Raw genomic sequence first — 13,221 nt, forward strand, 5'->3', positions numbered from 1 at the left:
TTCGGGCGAAAGGCGGGCGAGGGCTCCCTCTCTCTCCCTCTCCTCGGCTCCGCGCTGTCTTGGCTGCGGCGCGCGTGTCTTGCCGGGCGGGAGCGGGGAGGAGCCCTCCAGGACTGTCAAAGCCACCCAGGACCCGGAGAGAAAAGGAGAGAGCTAGAAACGGTCGAATCGATCGGGGAGTCAGACGGCACGGGCACTTAGAAACTGTCAAATGGCCCAGAGAGAGAGAGAGAGAGAGAGGAGGGGAGGGACGCTGAGGCAAACTCTGCGCCGAAGCAAAACGGTGCTGGCCGCCTCAGAAGTCCAGAAGCCCGGAGGGGCTCGTGTGTATTGGGGGGGGGAGCGCCAGGTGGGTCGGCACCCGAGGCGGGACGAGGTCGAGGATAGTGGCGGACGCTTATCCCTCGCTCTCTCCGTCCTCCCCACCCTCTGGCCACTCGCTCGGCCACCGCTTCGCCCGAGTGCCCGAGCCGTCCCTCCCCGCGTATTGTTAGGAGCGCCTCCTCCCCTCGGGGCCCGGGGCCGAAAGCCACCCCGCTCCGCCTGCCGCGGGAAGGTAGCGCGCGGGGTTGGGGGTGAAGGGGAAAAAAGGGGACTTTGTTTCTTTAAGGGGCTGTCAGATGCCTCCTCCGCACGCTCCCTCCCTCCCTCCCCATCTGGGCGCCCCCTCCCCTCCCCGCTTCAAAGAGCGCTGCCAGCCTTTAAAAGGTTTGACACCCGGGAGAGGCGAGCGCGGTCGGAATGCTTCGCCCTGACCCGAGGAGAGCGCGGAGAAGTCCGCTCGCTTTCCCCTGCCGGTGACAGCCCTTTTGCCGAGAGCTCTTTTGTTGCCTCCGCAGCCAATCAAGGCTTTTTACGACACAGTTCAGTTGGGATATAAAAGGAGAGTCCTTCTTTCTTTCCCCCCCTCCTCTCCTTCCCCCAACCAGCAAGTCGCCCCCCCATCTCCAACCCCAAAGAACTTAGCGGCGGCGGCGGCACCACCCCCCAAGCACCCAGCAGCTGCAGCCCATCATCCCGAGGCCGAGCCAGAAGAGAAAGGAGCAGGGCTTGCTGGGCTAGGGAGCGAGCGAGCGAGCGGAGAAGCGCCAGACATGCCGGTGCCCAAGTCGACCGTCTTCTGGGGCTTCCTGGTCCTGTCGCTGGAGTTCTGCGCGGGCGAGCCCGGCGAGAAGGCGCCCACGGAGGGCGTCCCCCTGGTGACAGAGCCCGAGGACCAGAGCTGCCCGGTGTGCCTTTGGCGCAAGCACAGCAAAGAGATGAGGCTGGAGAGCATCAAGTCGCAGATCCTCAGCAAGCTGAGGCTCAAAGAGGCGCCCAACATCACCCGCGAGGTGGTCAACCAGCTGCTGCCCAAAGCCCCGCCGCTGCAGCAGATCCTGGACTTGCACGACTTCCAGGGGGACTCCTTCCAGCACGACGACTACCTGGAGGAGGACGAGTACCACGCCACCACCGAGACTGTCATCAGCATGGCTCAAGAAAGTAAGCCGGGGCTTCTTTGTTAAAGAAGGCAGGAGCCGGGCTGCCTGCAGCGGCCAAGCGCAACTTTCGCGGCCGCGGGCTTGGGGGAGGGAGGAGGAGAGCCCAGCCGGCCAGCCAGCCGCTTCGCCTCTGCGAGTCTTGGGGTTTATTGTTTATTGCAGCTCGGCAGAAACCGCTCCCAGAGCAGCAGCAGCAGCAGCCACAGCAGCAGCAGCAGCAGCGCTGGCGTCGCCAGGGACCTCCAAATCAAAGGGAATGGGTGGGCTCCTTTGCTGCAGATGGCTGGGTTTTTGCCGGGTGGTGCGGGAGGAGAGAGAGAGAGAGAGAGAGAGAGAGAGAGAGAGAGAGAGAGAGAGAGAGAGAGAGAGAGAGAGAGAGAGAGAGAGAGAGAGAGCCGACCAGGTGTGAAGAAGGCATCAGCACTAAGTCCTCTCTCCATCTCCGTATGGGCCGGATTTCTTTGAGTATCTCTTAAGGACTGATTTCACTGTCAGGTTAGTTTAATGCTTAACCTGCCCCTGTGCCCTAGAGAGCAAATGCCAGGAGGGGTCAGATAGGAAAGGTTGAGTTGAATGAAAGGCCTCTGCTCCTCAAAATGTTCGACCCTGCTTTCTATGTTTGGGGAGGGGAGGAGAGGGGGGGAAAAGAAGAAGGGGAGAGACTTTTCCCCAATTGACTTGCAGAAACCTAATGCTTTCCCCTAAGTTGTGCAAAGTTCTTTGCCCAGCAGATGCACTTGAAGAGAAAAGCTCTGCTTTGTGCAGAAGCTTTTCTGCGTCCAGTTTTGGCAACACCAACATATTGTGCAAACTCATCCCTGTTGAGAGCTCTGTGGCTGCACTGTTCTGTGGGTTTGGAGCTTAAAGTGTGTGGAGGTAGAGTGAAGGGGAGGGGAGGGAGGGGGGAGGTCAGTGCGTAGATTAGTGTTGTGTGAAAAAGTACTTCTTGCCCAAACCAAATAAACCTAAGAAAGGTCATGGAGAGGTTCTGCTCCAGAGCACAGTTGCCGAAAGGTGTCATGATTCTGAAAGGCCTCTGCCAGTCATGCTCTCTTGCAAACAGAAAGGAGAAACAGCATTTCTCCCCGCTGGAGAGGGTAGCTCCTTTCTCTCCCCCTGCCAAGTTAAGGCATAATCCCTTTTGTGAGTTCCTTTCGCCAGCTGCAAACACTCAGAAGTTTGCCCAGCCAGCAGAGCGTTTGCAATATCCAGCTGCCTCCCTCCTCATCAGGCTCCCTCCTTGTTCTCTTTCCAGGTCTGCCAAAATCCAAGCCCCTTTGTACTTCTCCCGTTTATTATAACCTCACATTGAATGGCATTTTTTCATTTGTGAAGGGGGGAAAAATCAGTTAAAAGTAAATGTTTCCTAGAGCTTTGAGAAAACAAGCAAGAATGGCTGGGGAATGACAGGCCTATGTGGGATGTAATCTTTCTTTCTTTCTTGCCACCATTCCCTTGGCTGGTTTGCTTGCGAGGGGACTGAGTGTGGAAGTCCTTATGCAATATTGATCTTAGGGGGACCCTGAAGTGACTGAGGTATATTTTCAGGAGTTGCAGCGGTTGGAATTGCCATTGACAAGATACCTGTTAGTTTCAGGCTCCTCTAAGAGTGCTGCTGTTGCTTCTTTGAAAGTTTTCCTCTTTGTAAACCATAAAGGGCAATTTAATAGAAATTGCAGGTAGTGGGAGTGGAAAGAAGACAAAGTGATCTGCTAATTTCTGTCACAGTTGCACAATTGCTAGGGGATTGTAGGGGCACTTTACCTGCTGCTTGATGGACGAGATAAGTCTTGGGGGTAGAGATCATTTTGAGATTTATTCTGGGGAGGAGGATGCGTGTACACACACATACATTCCTCCCCATGATAAATCTCAAAATGACCCCTCCCTCAAGACTTTAGCTTGCTCAGTGAATACTGCAATTTCAGCATAGAGGCCCTTTTAATTTTCTTCTAGTTCAATGACAACAGCCTAACACAATCCTGCATGCTCAACCAGCAGTAAATAATAACTTCATATTTGGGGGATATATAGTTATATTTGGCTGGCTATTACAAATAGAGAACAATGTATGCTTTATTTGTATACAATTTTCACAGGGGTTGTCAAACAAGGTAAGCCACACAATTTGTTTCCTGCAACACACTAGCCAATATCTGACAAAGCACATAATGTTTGGTAATACTGTGTGTGTGCCAATTTATGCTTCGTGCAATATAGCCAGGGTATTCTTTTTAAACAAGTGAAATCTCGCAGTATCCTTCAGGGGGGAAAGGTGTACTGGAGCCTGAAATGAAGAGCAAATGCTGACTAATTACAGCTCTGCATTATGAATCTGCAGCTTTTCTGCCTTCTTTGCTTGCTTTGACTTCAGGGAATAATCTCTGTGGTACATAATCCTTATATTCAAACATGAGACAAGAGTCACTGAAACTCTATTGTGTAAGCAAATCTCTCTAGGGCTAAGCTCATATACATGCATCTGATGCCTGCAAATCAAGCAAACTTTCCTCCTTGAATAATTAGGTGTCATTCACACATTCACCTTCATTTCCTACACTTTTAAGTGTGCTCCCTTCAGCTACAGACCTCTGTAGTTCCAACTTTTAGTTAGGAAAGCTTTGCCATCAGGGGAATGCAGATACTGCCACCAAAGAGGAACTGATTTTCAAGTGGGGGAAACAATGCAGAATAACTTTTCATGCAGTTTTTTATAGCACTTCAATTAGTTTAAAAAAATTAAGAACAGTTGGTACAGTATTCAGTTAAAGAATGCTGGATAGCAGCAGTATGCTTGAACAAGTGATGTGTAACCATATTATAAAATTAAGTGGAGATGAGAGCCATTTATTTACCATGCTGAAAACAGTTAGCATAGACCAGGGGTGTTAAACTGGTGGCCCATAGGCTGGATGTATCACACGGAGGCCACGCCCACCCCAGCTCCGCAAAGGGGGGGGATATATTGCAAAATGTCACATGATGGCAACGTGATGCCCTAAGTTTGATACCCGTAGCATAGACCCTTTTCCATATGAGGCATAGGTATTAGCCTTATTGGTCCCTCGGATTGCAAAAGCAGCATCCTTAAAAGTGCTTGTTGTACCATTTTGCCATTCATGCTCGTGTAAGATAACTTATATAAACTTTTCTGAGCCAATATGTCAATCAATTTTGGATATTACAGCAAGCAAATCATAGAACACAAAATTTCTTTAAATTCACTGTCTGTCTATAGGCACTGTCTTTTCCTATAGGACAGGAAATCATGACTTTTCAAATGCTGCTGCCGTAGCTAAGAAGTCTAATGTTGCGGGATCCTAGCAATTATAACTCAGCAGCACCTGAGGGATAGAAGCTTCCTATCCTCCCATTAACTTTTTGTGCCTTCGAGTCAGGGTTGACTGCAGGTAAATTGCCTGGACTAATCCCTGCTGTTCCCTTGGCAAGGTTTTTGGAAGTGGTTTGCCTTTGCCTGCTTCCTAGGGCTGAGAGAGAAGGATTGGCTCAAAGGTCAACCAGTTGGCTTTGGGCCTATGGTGGGATTAAAACATGGTCTTCCAGTTTCTAGCCTTTACCACTACATAGAACTGTCTTTCCATTATCATTTACAGCAGGATATAACTTAAATCTCAAGGCTAGTTAGGCTGAGAATAAGGGGCACTGAAGTCATTCTGTAATTGCAATGAGATGAGATGTATTTGAAGAGGCTGCCACAAAGAAAGGGGAGGGGTGTCAACCTATTATCCAAAAGCACCTGAAGGCAGGAAAAGAAGCAATGGATGGAAACTAAGCAAGGACAGAAGTAACCTAGAACTAGGTTAGAGGAAATTCCTGATAGTGAGAATATTAAACCAGTGGAATGGCTTGTCTTCAGAATTTGTGGGTGGTTCATCACTGGAGGTTTTTAAGAAGAGACTGGACAGCCATTTGTCTGAGATGGTATAGCATTTCCTGCTTGAGCTGGAAAAACCTTATTGGAGTAGAAGACCTTGAAGGTCCCTTCCATCTCTGTTGTTTTCATCTGTTACTCGGTGAGAATATGATGTCCATTGAATGTGTTCCAGTATATTGATGAATATCCTCTTGATCTCTGGTTTCTAGAGCAATAATAGATTTTTAAAGTATCATTTGGTATATCACAGCAAATAAATACACCTTAAGAATGAGCTTAATATTATATGAGTTAGAAAATTGGAAGAACTATATTTTAAAACCTGATAGGAATTAGAGAATTAGAGAGTCATTGGTATCATATGATAAGTCAGATATTCAGGCTAATATATTATCAATGAAATCACTAGGAGACAGGTGTTTAGGTCATTTGCAAAAATCAATCTATTGGTAAACACTGAACAGGAATGGTTAGATGGATGAAAGGTACTGTCAAAGGGACACTGAGGGAATATCTGAAAAACTCTTTATCCATATTCATCTTGTATGAGGAATAGATGTTACAACCCTCTAATGTTGCTGAACTGTATCCTTAAGCATATTTCACTATGGGCCCTAGTTGGCGGGTATTCCTGAGGTATTTTTTCAGCAAAATTTAGAGTCATAGGTTCTTCATTACTGATTGAGGGATTTTTTTTTCCTGTTTGAAATTAAAGCATTAACTGAAGTGTACATGATTGCATTGTACTGAAAGTAGATCGAGTTGAAAATATGAGTGAACCTTGTAATCTCCATAATTATTACTTCTGTGTTGAGACTCCATCTAACCATTTTAATGGTGTTTTAAAACTGAATGAGGATTTGAGTATATATCATTGGAATGGCAGCCTGTTTAACTGTTATTATTATAAATGAATATAGTTTATTTTCTGGAACAGCCTGGCTGGACAGAAATGGTATCTGTATTAAGGAATATAATTCCTATCTTATCAAAGAGAGAAAATGACTGCATACTACTTGAAGACCCCATCTTATTGTGGAGATATAGTGAGCTTGGGGGGGAAATAGTTCCTGCCTCCTCCTCATGTTTTATTTATTTGTTTTAAATTGTTTCACATCACTTACTTTAAAAAAAAGTCCTCAATGCAGTTTACAATAGAAGTATTTTATGTGGAGTAGAGTTACCTGTTAAAAATCAAGCTTAATGACAACAGGTTTTTGATTATTTGAGTGAAGAACTTGTCTGTAGTATTGTCTATCCAGAAGAAAATAAATCTAATTCAGTGCTTAGGTGGTTGGATGTTTTATACTTTGTCAAATCTCTTATTCTTAGTTGAAAAAAAGTCACTTTAATCTAATCATAGGTTTAAATATTACCACTTACTGGCTCACTCTAAAATTTACATAAAGTAAATTATAGCAAATATTTTATTTTATTAATTTTCTTTAAATGAAAATATTAATTCTTATATGACTTGCCAACAGTTCAGCACCATTAGTGCTAACTTTGCTTTTTCAGAATGAAGTGACTTAAATAACACTTGCTGAGAAAAGAACACTTCTTTGAATTGAATCAAATCGAATCGAAGCTATCCAGCCTGTCAGTGCCTCTTTTTTTTGAACACCTGTTGCTTAAAAGGGGCAACACATCCCATCTTTATTCTCCAAGGAATTGTATATAATTAACTGTAGATAATAATTATAAAAATTGCTAGATTTTTATTAACAACAACATGTGTTTCTGGTCAAGTCAAATTCCCCAAATATTAGCAGTCAATGAAATGTTTGAAATGTAAACTGCATTTAACCTTATGTTTCATATTTGTTTATATTGGTCTTTAGAGATCATAAAATTGTATCATGAAGTTGTTTTGCTATTCATTAGTTCCAACAACAAAAATCATACTATGAGATTGGGAATCATTAGGCTACATCATTGAGAAAATTAGAAGCCATATGCTGAAAATGTTTTGGAACATCTCTTTTATACATATTTCTAAGTGATCCCCATATATATACTAGTATCACCATATTATACTCTCCTACTTCATACTTTATGTCAATGAATCTATCAGATTCCTTTTAGTGCCAAACAAATTTATTTCCAAAGATTCTTCTATTGCATGACTGAGGTAAATACTGTCCTGGAACTGGGCATAAAAGCCTCCAGCACAGGTGGCAGACGAGGCAGAGTGCCACCCTGCAAAAACTCTGCAATGGACTATCTGTGTACTGAGACAAATGCTCAGGGACTGGTTAGCATCATCAAATTGGATGTCACTCAAAGTCTTCAGTTATCACTCACTTGTTAACTGGGGCTCAAAGTAATTTGAGTGTTTTTCAGTACTAGTAAATTGAATAAATGCCTCAGTTACCCAACTCTAGAGAGAGATAATCTTTTCCTGCTTCATTTGTAACGGCTTTTTCATGACAAAAAACGCAGCAGGGGCTCAGAAGGACTTCTGAGCAGTTAGATCTCCCCCCCCCCCCCAAATGAAATGTGAATCTTCTTTCTTCTCGGTTTCCTACGGTGATCTTCAATCTCTATAGAAAACAAAGCCAGATCTAATAAGCAATAGTTCTAATCAGAGGGAGAGCAGTAAAAGTAGGGTGAAGTCAGCTGCAAACCAAAAGATATGTTCATTTCATTGAACCCTCAATTGGGAGTCCTTTGAACCTTCAGTTTCTCCCAAAATGTTACTTATTAATCCCGAGAGCAGAGATTGAGAGAGAGAGAGAAAGAAAGAGAGAAGACCTAATACTGTTCAAATAAATCTAAAATAGTGGATCAATTATCCACATTGGACTTGGCTGTTACGTCAAACTTCCTCCAGAATACTACTGAGGAAGTTAAGGAAATCAAAGAACTTGAAAGCCATTAAAAGTCCTCAGGAGGGGTGATTCACACTGAACTGCTGGACTTGAAATCCAGTCAGCACTTGGCATGGGTAAAAAAAAAATCTGGCTCTGTAGAAGGAGAAAAAAAATGACCGTTCACAGTAAAGCAGCTCCAGAAGACTCCCAAACGAAACGTACAGTGGCTTAGAAATGAGTTAATTAATGTACATGGAATCATTTGATGAGAAGAAACCTCTATTCTGATCATACAGGCGGTAGCCATGGGATGGGAGTTTAAAATTAGTGGATCCAAGAATCTGAAGTTTAAGATAAAAGATGAGCAAAGGCCATTCATCCACTGCCCCAATACATCATTTTGAAAGAGATGAATAGATGTACTTTAGAAATAAAACTATTTGTTACCTTGTGGTAAGATGGGCGGTCAATAAATTTAACAAACAAACAAACAAACAAACCACTTGTAACAGAATAGAATTTGAACAATAGTATTTTGCAGGCTTATAGTGTCTCTGCTTCTGCCCCCAAATGTACCCACAGTATGAGACTGGAAAGACAGAAAATGTATACCAGGAATACTTACCGCATTGTGTGAATCGCATCCATTTCATAATCATAAGCGTCGCCTTCCCTTCTAATGTTATGCTCTTCGGAAGAACTAATGATTCCAAAGGCTCAGTTTAGCAAGCAGCCACGTAAAGGAGGAACGACAGCGTATGGTCTGGAGTGTGTGAAGGCCGAGCGGAAGGAAGGGGTGTGGGGTGAAAAGGTGTGGGGGGCACAAGTGTGAGGAATCGCAATAGGGAAAAGGACTTCCCTCCTGGCCAATTCTACAGCTCATTGAGAAATTTCTTTCTCTAGCATTAATAGATTTGGATTGCTTTGAAATTTTACTGCCCATAAAATCGGTGACAAGCTGAGACTTTTTTCTGTGTTAAACGTTTGCTGCTCCTCCTTGCTGCAACCATCTCTCTCTTCTTAACAACTTGCTTCTCCCCCCCTTCAACTAAAAAAAGTAAATAAAAAAATAAAAAGTCAGCATGCAAACACTGACAAGAATAATCCAATCTGATTTTAATTAGCCATGTGGAAAAGTTCCCTTTGCCCCAGGCTCACTGATTGGCTGGAGCTCATCTACTCAACTCTTAGGTTTCATCCCCTGGAATCCTGGACATTCTTCTTCATCTCTCTTTCTCTGGATGACAATTATGATTTTTGCTGCTTACATTCTTTCATGAAGCAATTGTTTGTGCCAGTGTTTTTATGGTTCCTGAACAGAAGGAAGAGAAGATTTTATAGGCAATGGGGCCATAAACCTTTCTGGGTCTCTTCTCAGTCCTTCTGTCCTGTTCTCCCCCCCCCCCCCGCCCTTTTAATCTAAAGCATACATTTCTCCCACTGATAGACAAGAAACTGGGAAAGGATAATTGGGTTCTAAACCATTTATTGGCTACCCATGACCCCTGCTGACCTTTCGTTTGGGCACTGGAGGTGGAGAAGGGAAGTTAATGAAGTATCTTGTAGGTTTTTTCAGGGTGTGTGTATATGTGTGTGACAGTGTGAAATCCACCAAATGCTATTCTCAGCCCAGCATTCTGACTGCAAGGAGTAGATTTAAACCAACAGTAAACACAAAGTGGTTTGCAGGCATTATATTATAATATTATTTATTATTTGTTCCAAAATGTGAGGTCAGGAATCAGAGACTGAAATATCTCAGGAAAATCTAGGCTATCAATGTTGATTACAGTACATTAATAGAAGGAAGCTGGAATGGTGAAGCGTAATGAGACTTCAATTTTTAACAAGCAATGAAATATCTCAAAAACAGATAGGAGTAAAATGTCACACTGATGTTTTCAAAGTATGTACAACATATCTTTAGTAATAAGCCATTTATGCACAGATAGTATTATATATATATGTGTGTGTGTGTGTGTGTGTGTGTGTATGCATATGCATATGTATAATGTATATGTATACATATACATATACATACACATACACATATACGCATGCATGCAGTTGCAACTTGGCCTAATTATATTTTCCTTTTCTTTCTTTTCATTGCAAAAATATATAGTAAATTCCATCCTGCAAGAGTGATGCATCTTATAGAGCTTTCACGGAGTACCTACTTATATTTAAGTGAAATGTAATTCCAATACTAGTATAGAAATAATTATGCCAAGGTTATGTGATATCATAAATATATTTCTTTGTGGAAACATCTAGGGAGTAGTTTATTCTTTAACCATGGGAACAGCTTGGCATATTCAATGTGAGGTGGGGAATGTGGTCTCCAATGCAATATCATTAGTACAACTTTGTTAGTAATTGAAGTTGTTCTTACTTTGTTTATAAACAATGCTAAGTTTGAAAAAATAAACAGGGCAACATTTTTATAAAAGGAGACCACAATCACCATCATCATGCCACAAAAACAGCCATGTCTGGAAGTCTAGCAATGTCACAGTTGAGGGAGGGTATGGGGCAGATATTTTCAGTTTAATATGTCAAGATGTGCCTCCATGAAGCCAAACAATAAATAAAATTGTACCTCCAAAGTTCAGTGGCGTACGAACTTCTGTGGAACGGTCTGGGGGCTACAAAATAGAGGCTGAGTATTATATGAGATTTGTAGGCCATGGGGTATTCATCCTTGCAATGAATTCTAGAAGAGCCAACATTAATCATTAATGCCAATAGAAACTAAATAGTGTTATATGTACCCCACAGTAGCTCTATTTATTGCAGCAGGTAGCAATACGTATGAGTTGTTTAAGCCAGCTCATTAAACGTAAAGGAAAAGGTTCCCCTCACAAATATGTGCTAGTTGTTCCTGACTCTAGGAGGCGATGCTCATCTCCTTTTCAAAGCCGAAGAGCCAGCGCTATCCAAAGATGTCTCCGTGGTCATGTGGCTGGCATGACTAAATGCCAAAGGCGCACGGAACGCTGTTACCTTCCCACCAAAGGTGGTCTCTATTTTTCTACTTACATTTTTACGTGCTTTTGAACTGCTAGGTTGGGAGAAGCTGAGACAAGTAACGGGAGCTCACTCCATTACGTGGCACTAGAGATTCAAACAGCCGAACTGCGGACTTTTCTGATCGACAAGCTCAGCGTCTTAGCCACTGAGCCATCACATCCCAAGCTCATTAAAGCAGCTACATTATTTTAGGTTTGTGCAAGAGCCAAAATAAACATGCAATGACTTTAAAGAAGTGCTACATGTACACACCTGGGGATTCCAAAGCACTCTTTCTAAATCATTTCCAAAGCATGCACAACCATCGTATCTTTGTCACCAAATACAAAAAAGTTGCTCAGCTAGTTGGGGACTATTTTAGAATCAAATCTCAGTTCTAGTATTCCTCAATTAAGGAATTATCAGGATTGTATATCTATACATGCCTTTAAGAGATCGTTCATATTAGTGATGGGTTCCAGCAGGCACTACTGCTGGTTCGCTCGTGTGTGCATTGCACGTGCTTGATGAGTACATGCACAGTGCAATGAAAATTGTTCTGCACATGCGCAGAACTGAAAAACAAGATGGTGCTGCCTATGGCACTGCCCAGGGAACCAGTTCAGGGGCATGGCAGACCTGAGTCGCTGCTGGTTCCAGTGACCCAGGCCACCCAACCACTACCGGTTTGGCTGAACCGGTCTGAACTAGTAGGAACCCACCACTGGTTCATGTTCATACCACCCATGTAACTCAGTCAGCCATTAACTTGGTTATAGTTCCTTACACAATTGTGTCATTTCAGTTGTGCTGTCCCTCATTTTTTTCAAGGCCTGCCTAATACCCTATGAATTCTTAAACCAGGAAAAGGAAGGGCATGTCACTATGTCAGTGACCACTGACCCACTGGCCTGGCAGGCAGCAAAAAGTGTGAGTTTGCTGCAGCTGGTTAATATTATGGAGAATCATTGATTTCATTTATTTAGATGAACATCTGTATACTGTCACACTTCAGAGACCATTTCCAAAAATAAATTCAATAGGTAGAGTTTATTAGATGTTAAATTGACAAGAACAGACAATTTACTTTATCATAGTTGACAGTCTGAGAAGCGTCATATACTGAGAGTAAGTTCTGTAATGGGATACTTTGTGTCTTTAGCCAAACTATAGTACCACATCTTTCCTTTAAGGATTAATGAGTTGAGGATTAGGCACTGCCCAAAGGTTAACAGAGTTTTTGACAGACACAGCTGACCAGGGGAGCTTAATTAGGCTCACATTTACTCTGGTACAATTTTGTTTTTCTCCCACCTGAATACTGACTAGTAGAACTGCATAGCACGCTGGAGGGCACAGATAAATTAACATGTTAAATTAGTTATAGCCCAACAAATAAAGATTCTGTCATTTGGTTTGCATGACACACCCATAGTCAATCCAAGTTCACTCAATCTAATTTTCTGATGTTGCACAACAATGAACCATAAAATAACTAGATGGACTGGCTTGTGGAGCATATGAAAGCTAAAATGCTCTGTGCACAGTCACTCATGCCCTTGTCCTTTCTTGCCTGGACTACTGTAACGCTCTCTGCATGGGGCTACCCTTGGAGAGCACCCGGAGGCTTCAACTGGTCCAGAATGAGGCTGCGCGGGTTATGATGGGGGCACCTAGGTGCTCCCATGTTACACCCCTTTTAGGCGGCCTGCACTGGTTGCCGGTTGTCTTCCGGGTGCAATGCAAGGTACTAATTATGACATTTAAAGCGCTCCATGGCTTAGGCCCAGGGTACCTGTGAGACCATCTACTGCCACCGGTAGCCTCCCACCGTCCAGTGCGATCCCACAGAGTTGGCCTCCTCAGGGTGCCATTGGCCAGACAGTGTCGGCTAGCGACCCCGAGGGGGAGAGCCTTCTCTGTGGGAGCACCTTCCCTCTGGAATGAGCTGCCCCCAGAGCTTCGTATAATCCCCGACCTCTGATCCTTCTGACGCACCCTAAAAAGTTGGCTTTTC

General features: G+C 43.6%; 1 protein-coding gene across 1 annotated transcript in view; it reads left to right on the forward strand.

Annotated features, from left to right (window-relative positions):
- Positions 1 to 1,079: 1,079 nt before the first annotated feature.
- The window catches only part of GDF11 (growth differentiation factor 11), a 31,051-nt gene continuing 18,909 nt past the window's right edge, over positions 1,080 to 13,221 (forward strand). Inside the window, exon 1 of the mRNA XM_087710279.1 lies at positions 1,080 to 1,485. Coding sequence (XP_087566405.1) covers positions 1,095 to 1,485 — 391 coding nt within the window. The 5' untranslated portion in view covers positions 1,080 to 1,094. The remainder of the gene's footprint in view (positions 1,486 to 13,221) is intronic.

Source organism: Thamnophis sirtalis, unplaced genomic scaffold, assembly GCF_051295495.1.
Source record: "Thamnophis sirtalis isolate CommonGarterSnake01/CBP01778 unplaced genomic scaffold, rThaSir2_p1.2 scaffold_3, whole genome shotgun sequence".
Classification (NCBI taxonomy): domain Eukaryota; kingdom Metazoa; phylum Chordata; class Lepidosauria; order Squamata; family Natricidae; genus Thamnophis; species Thamnophis sirtalis.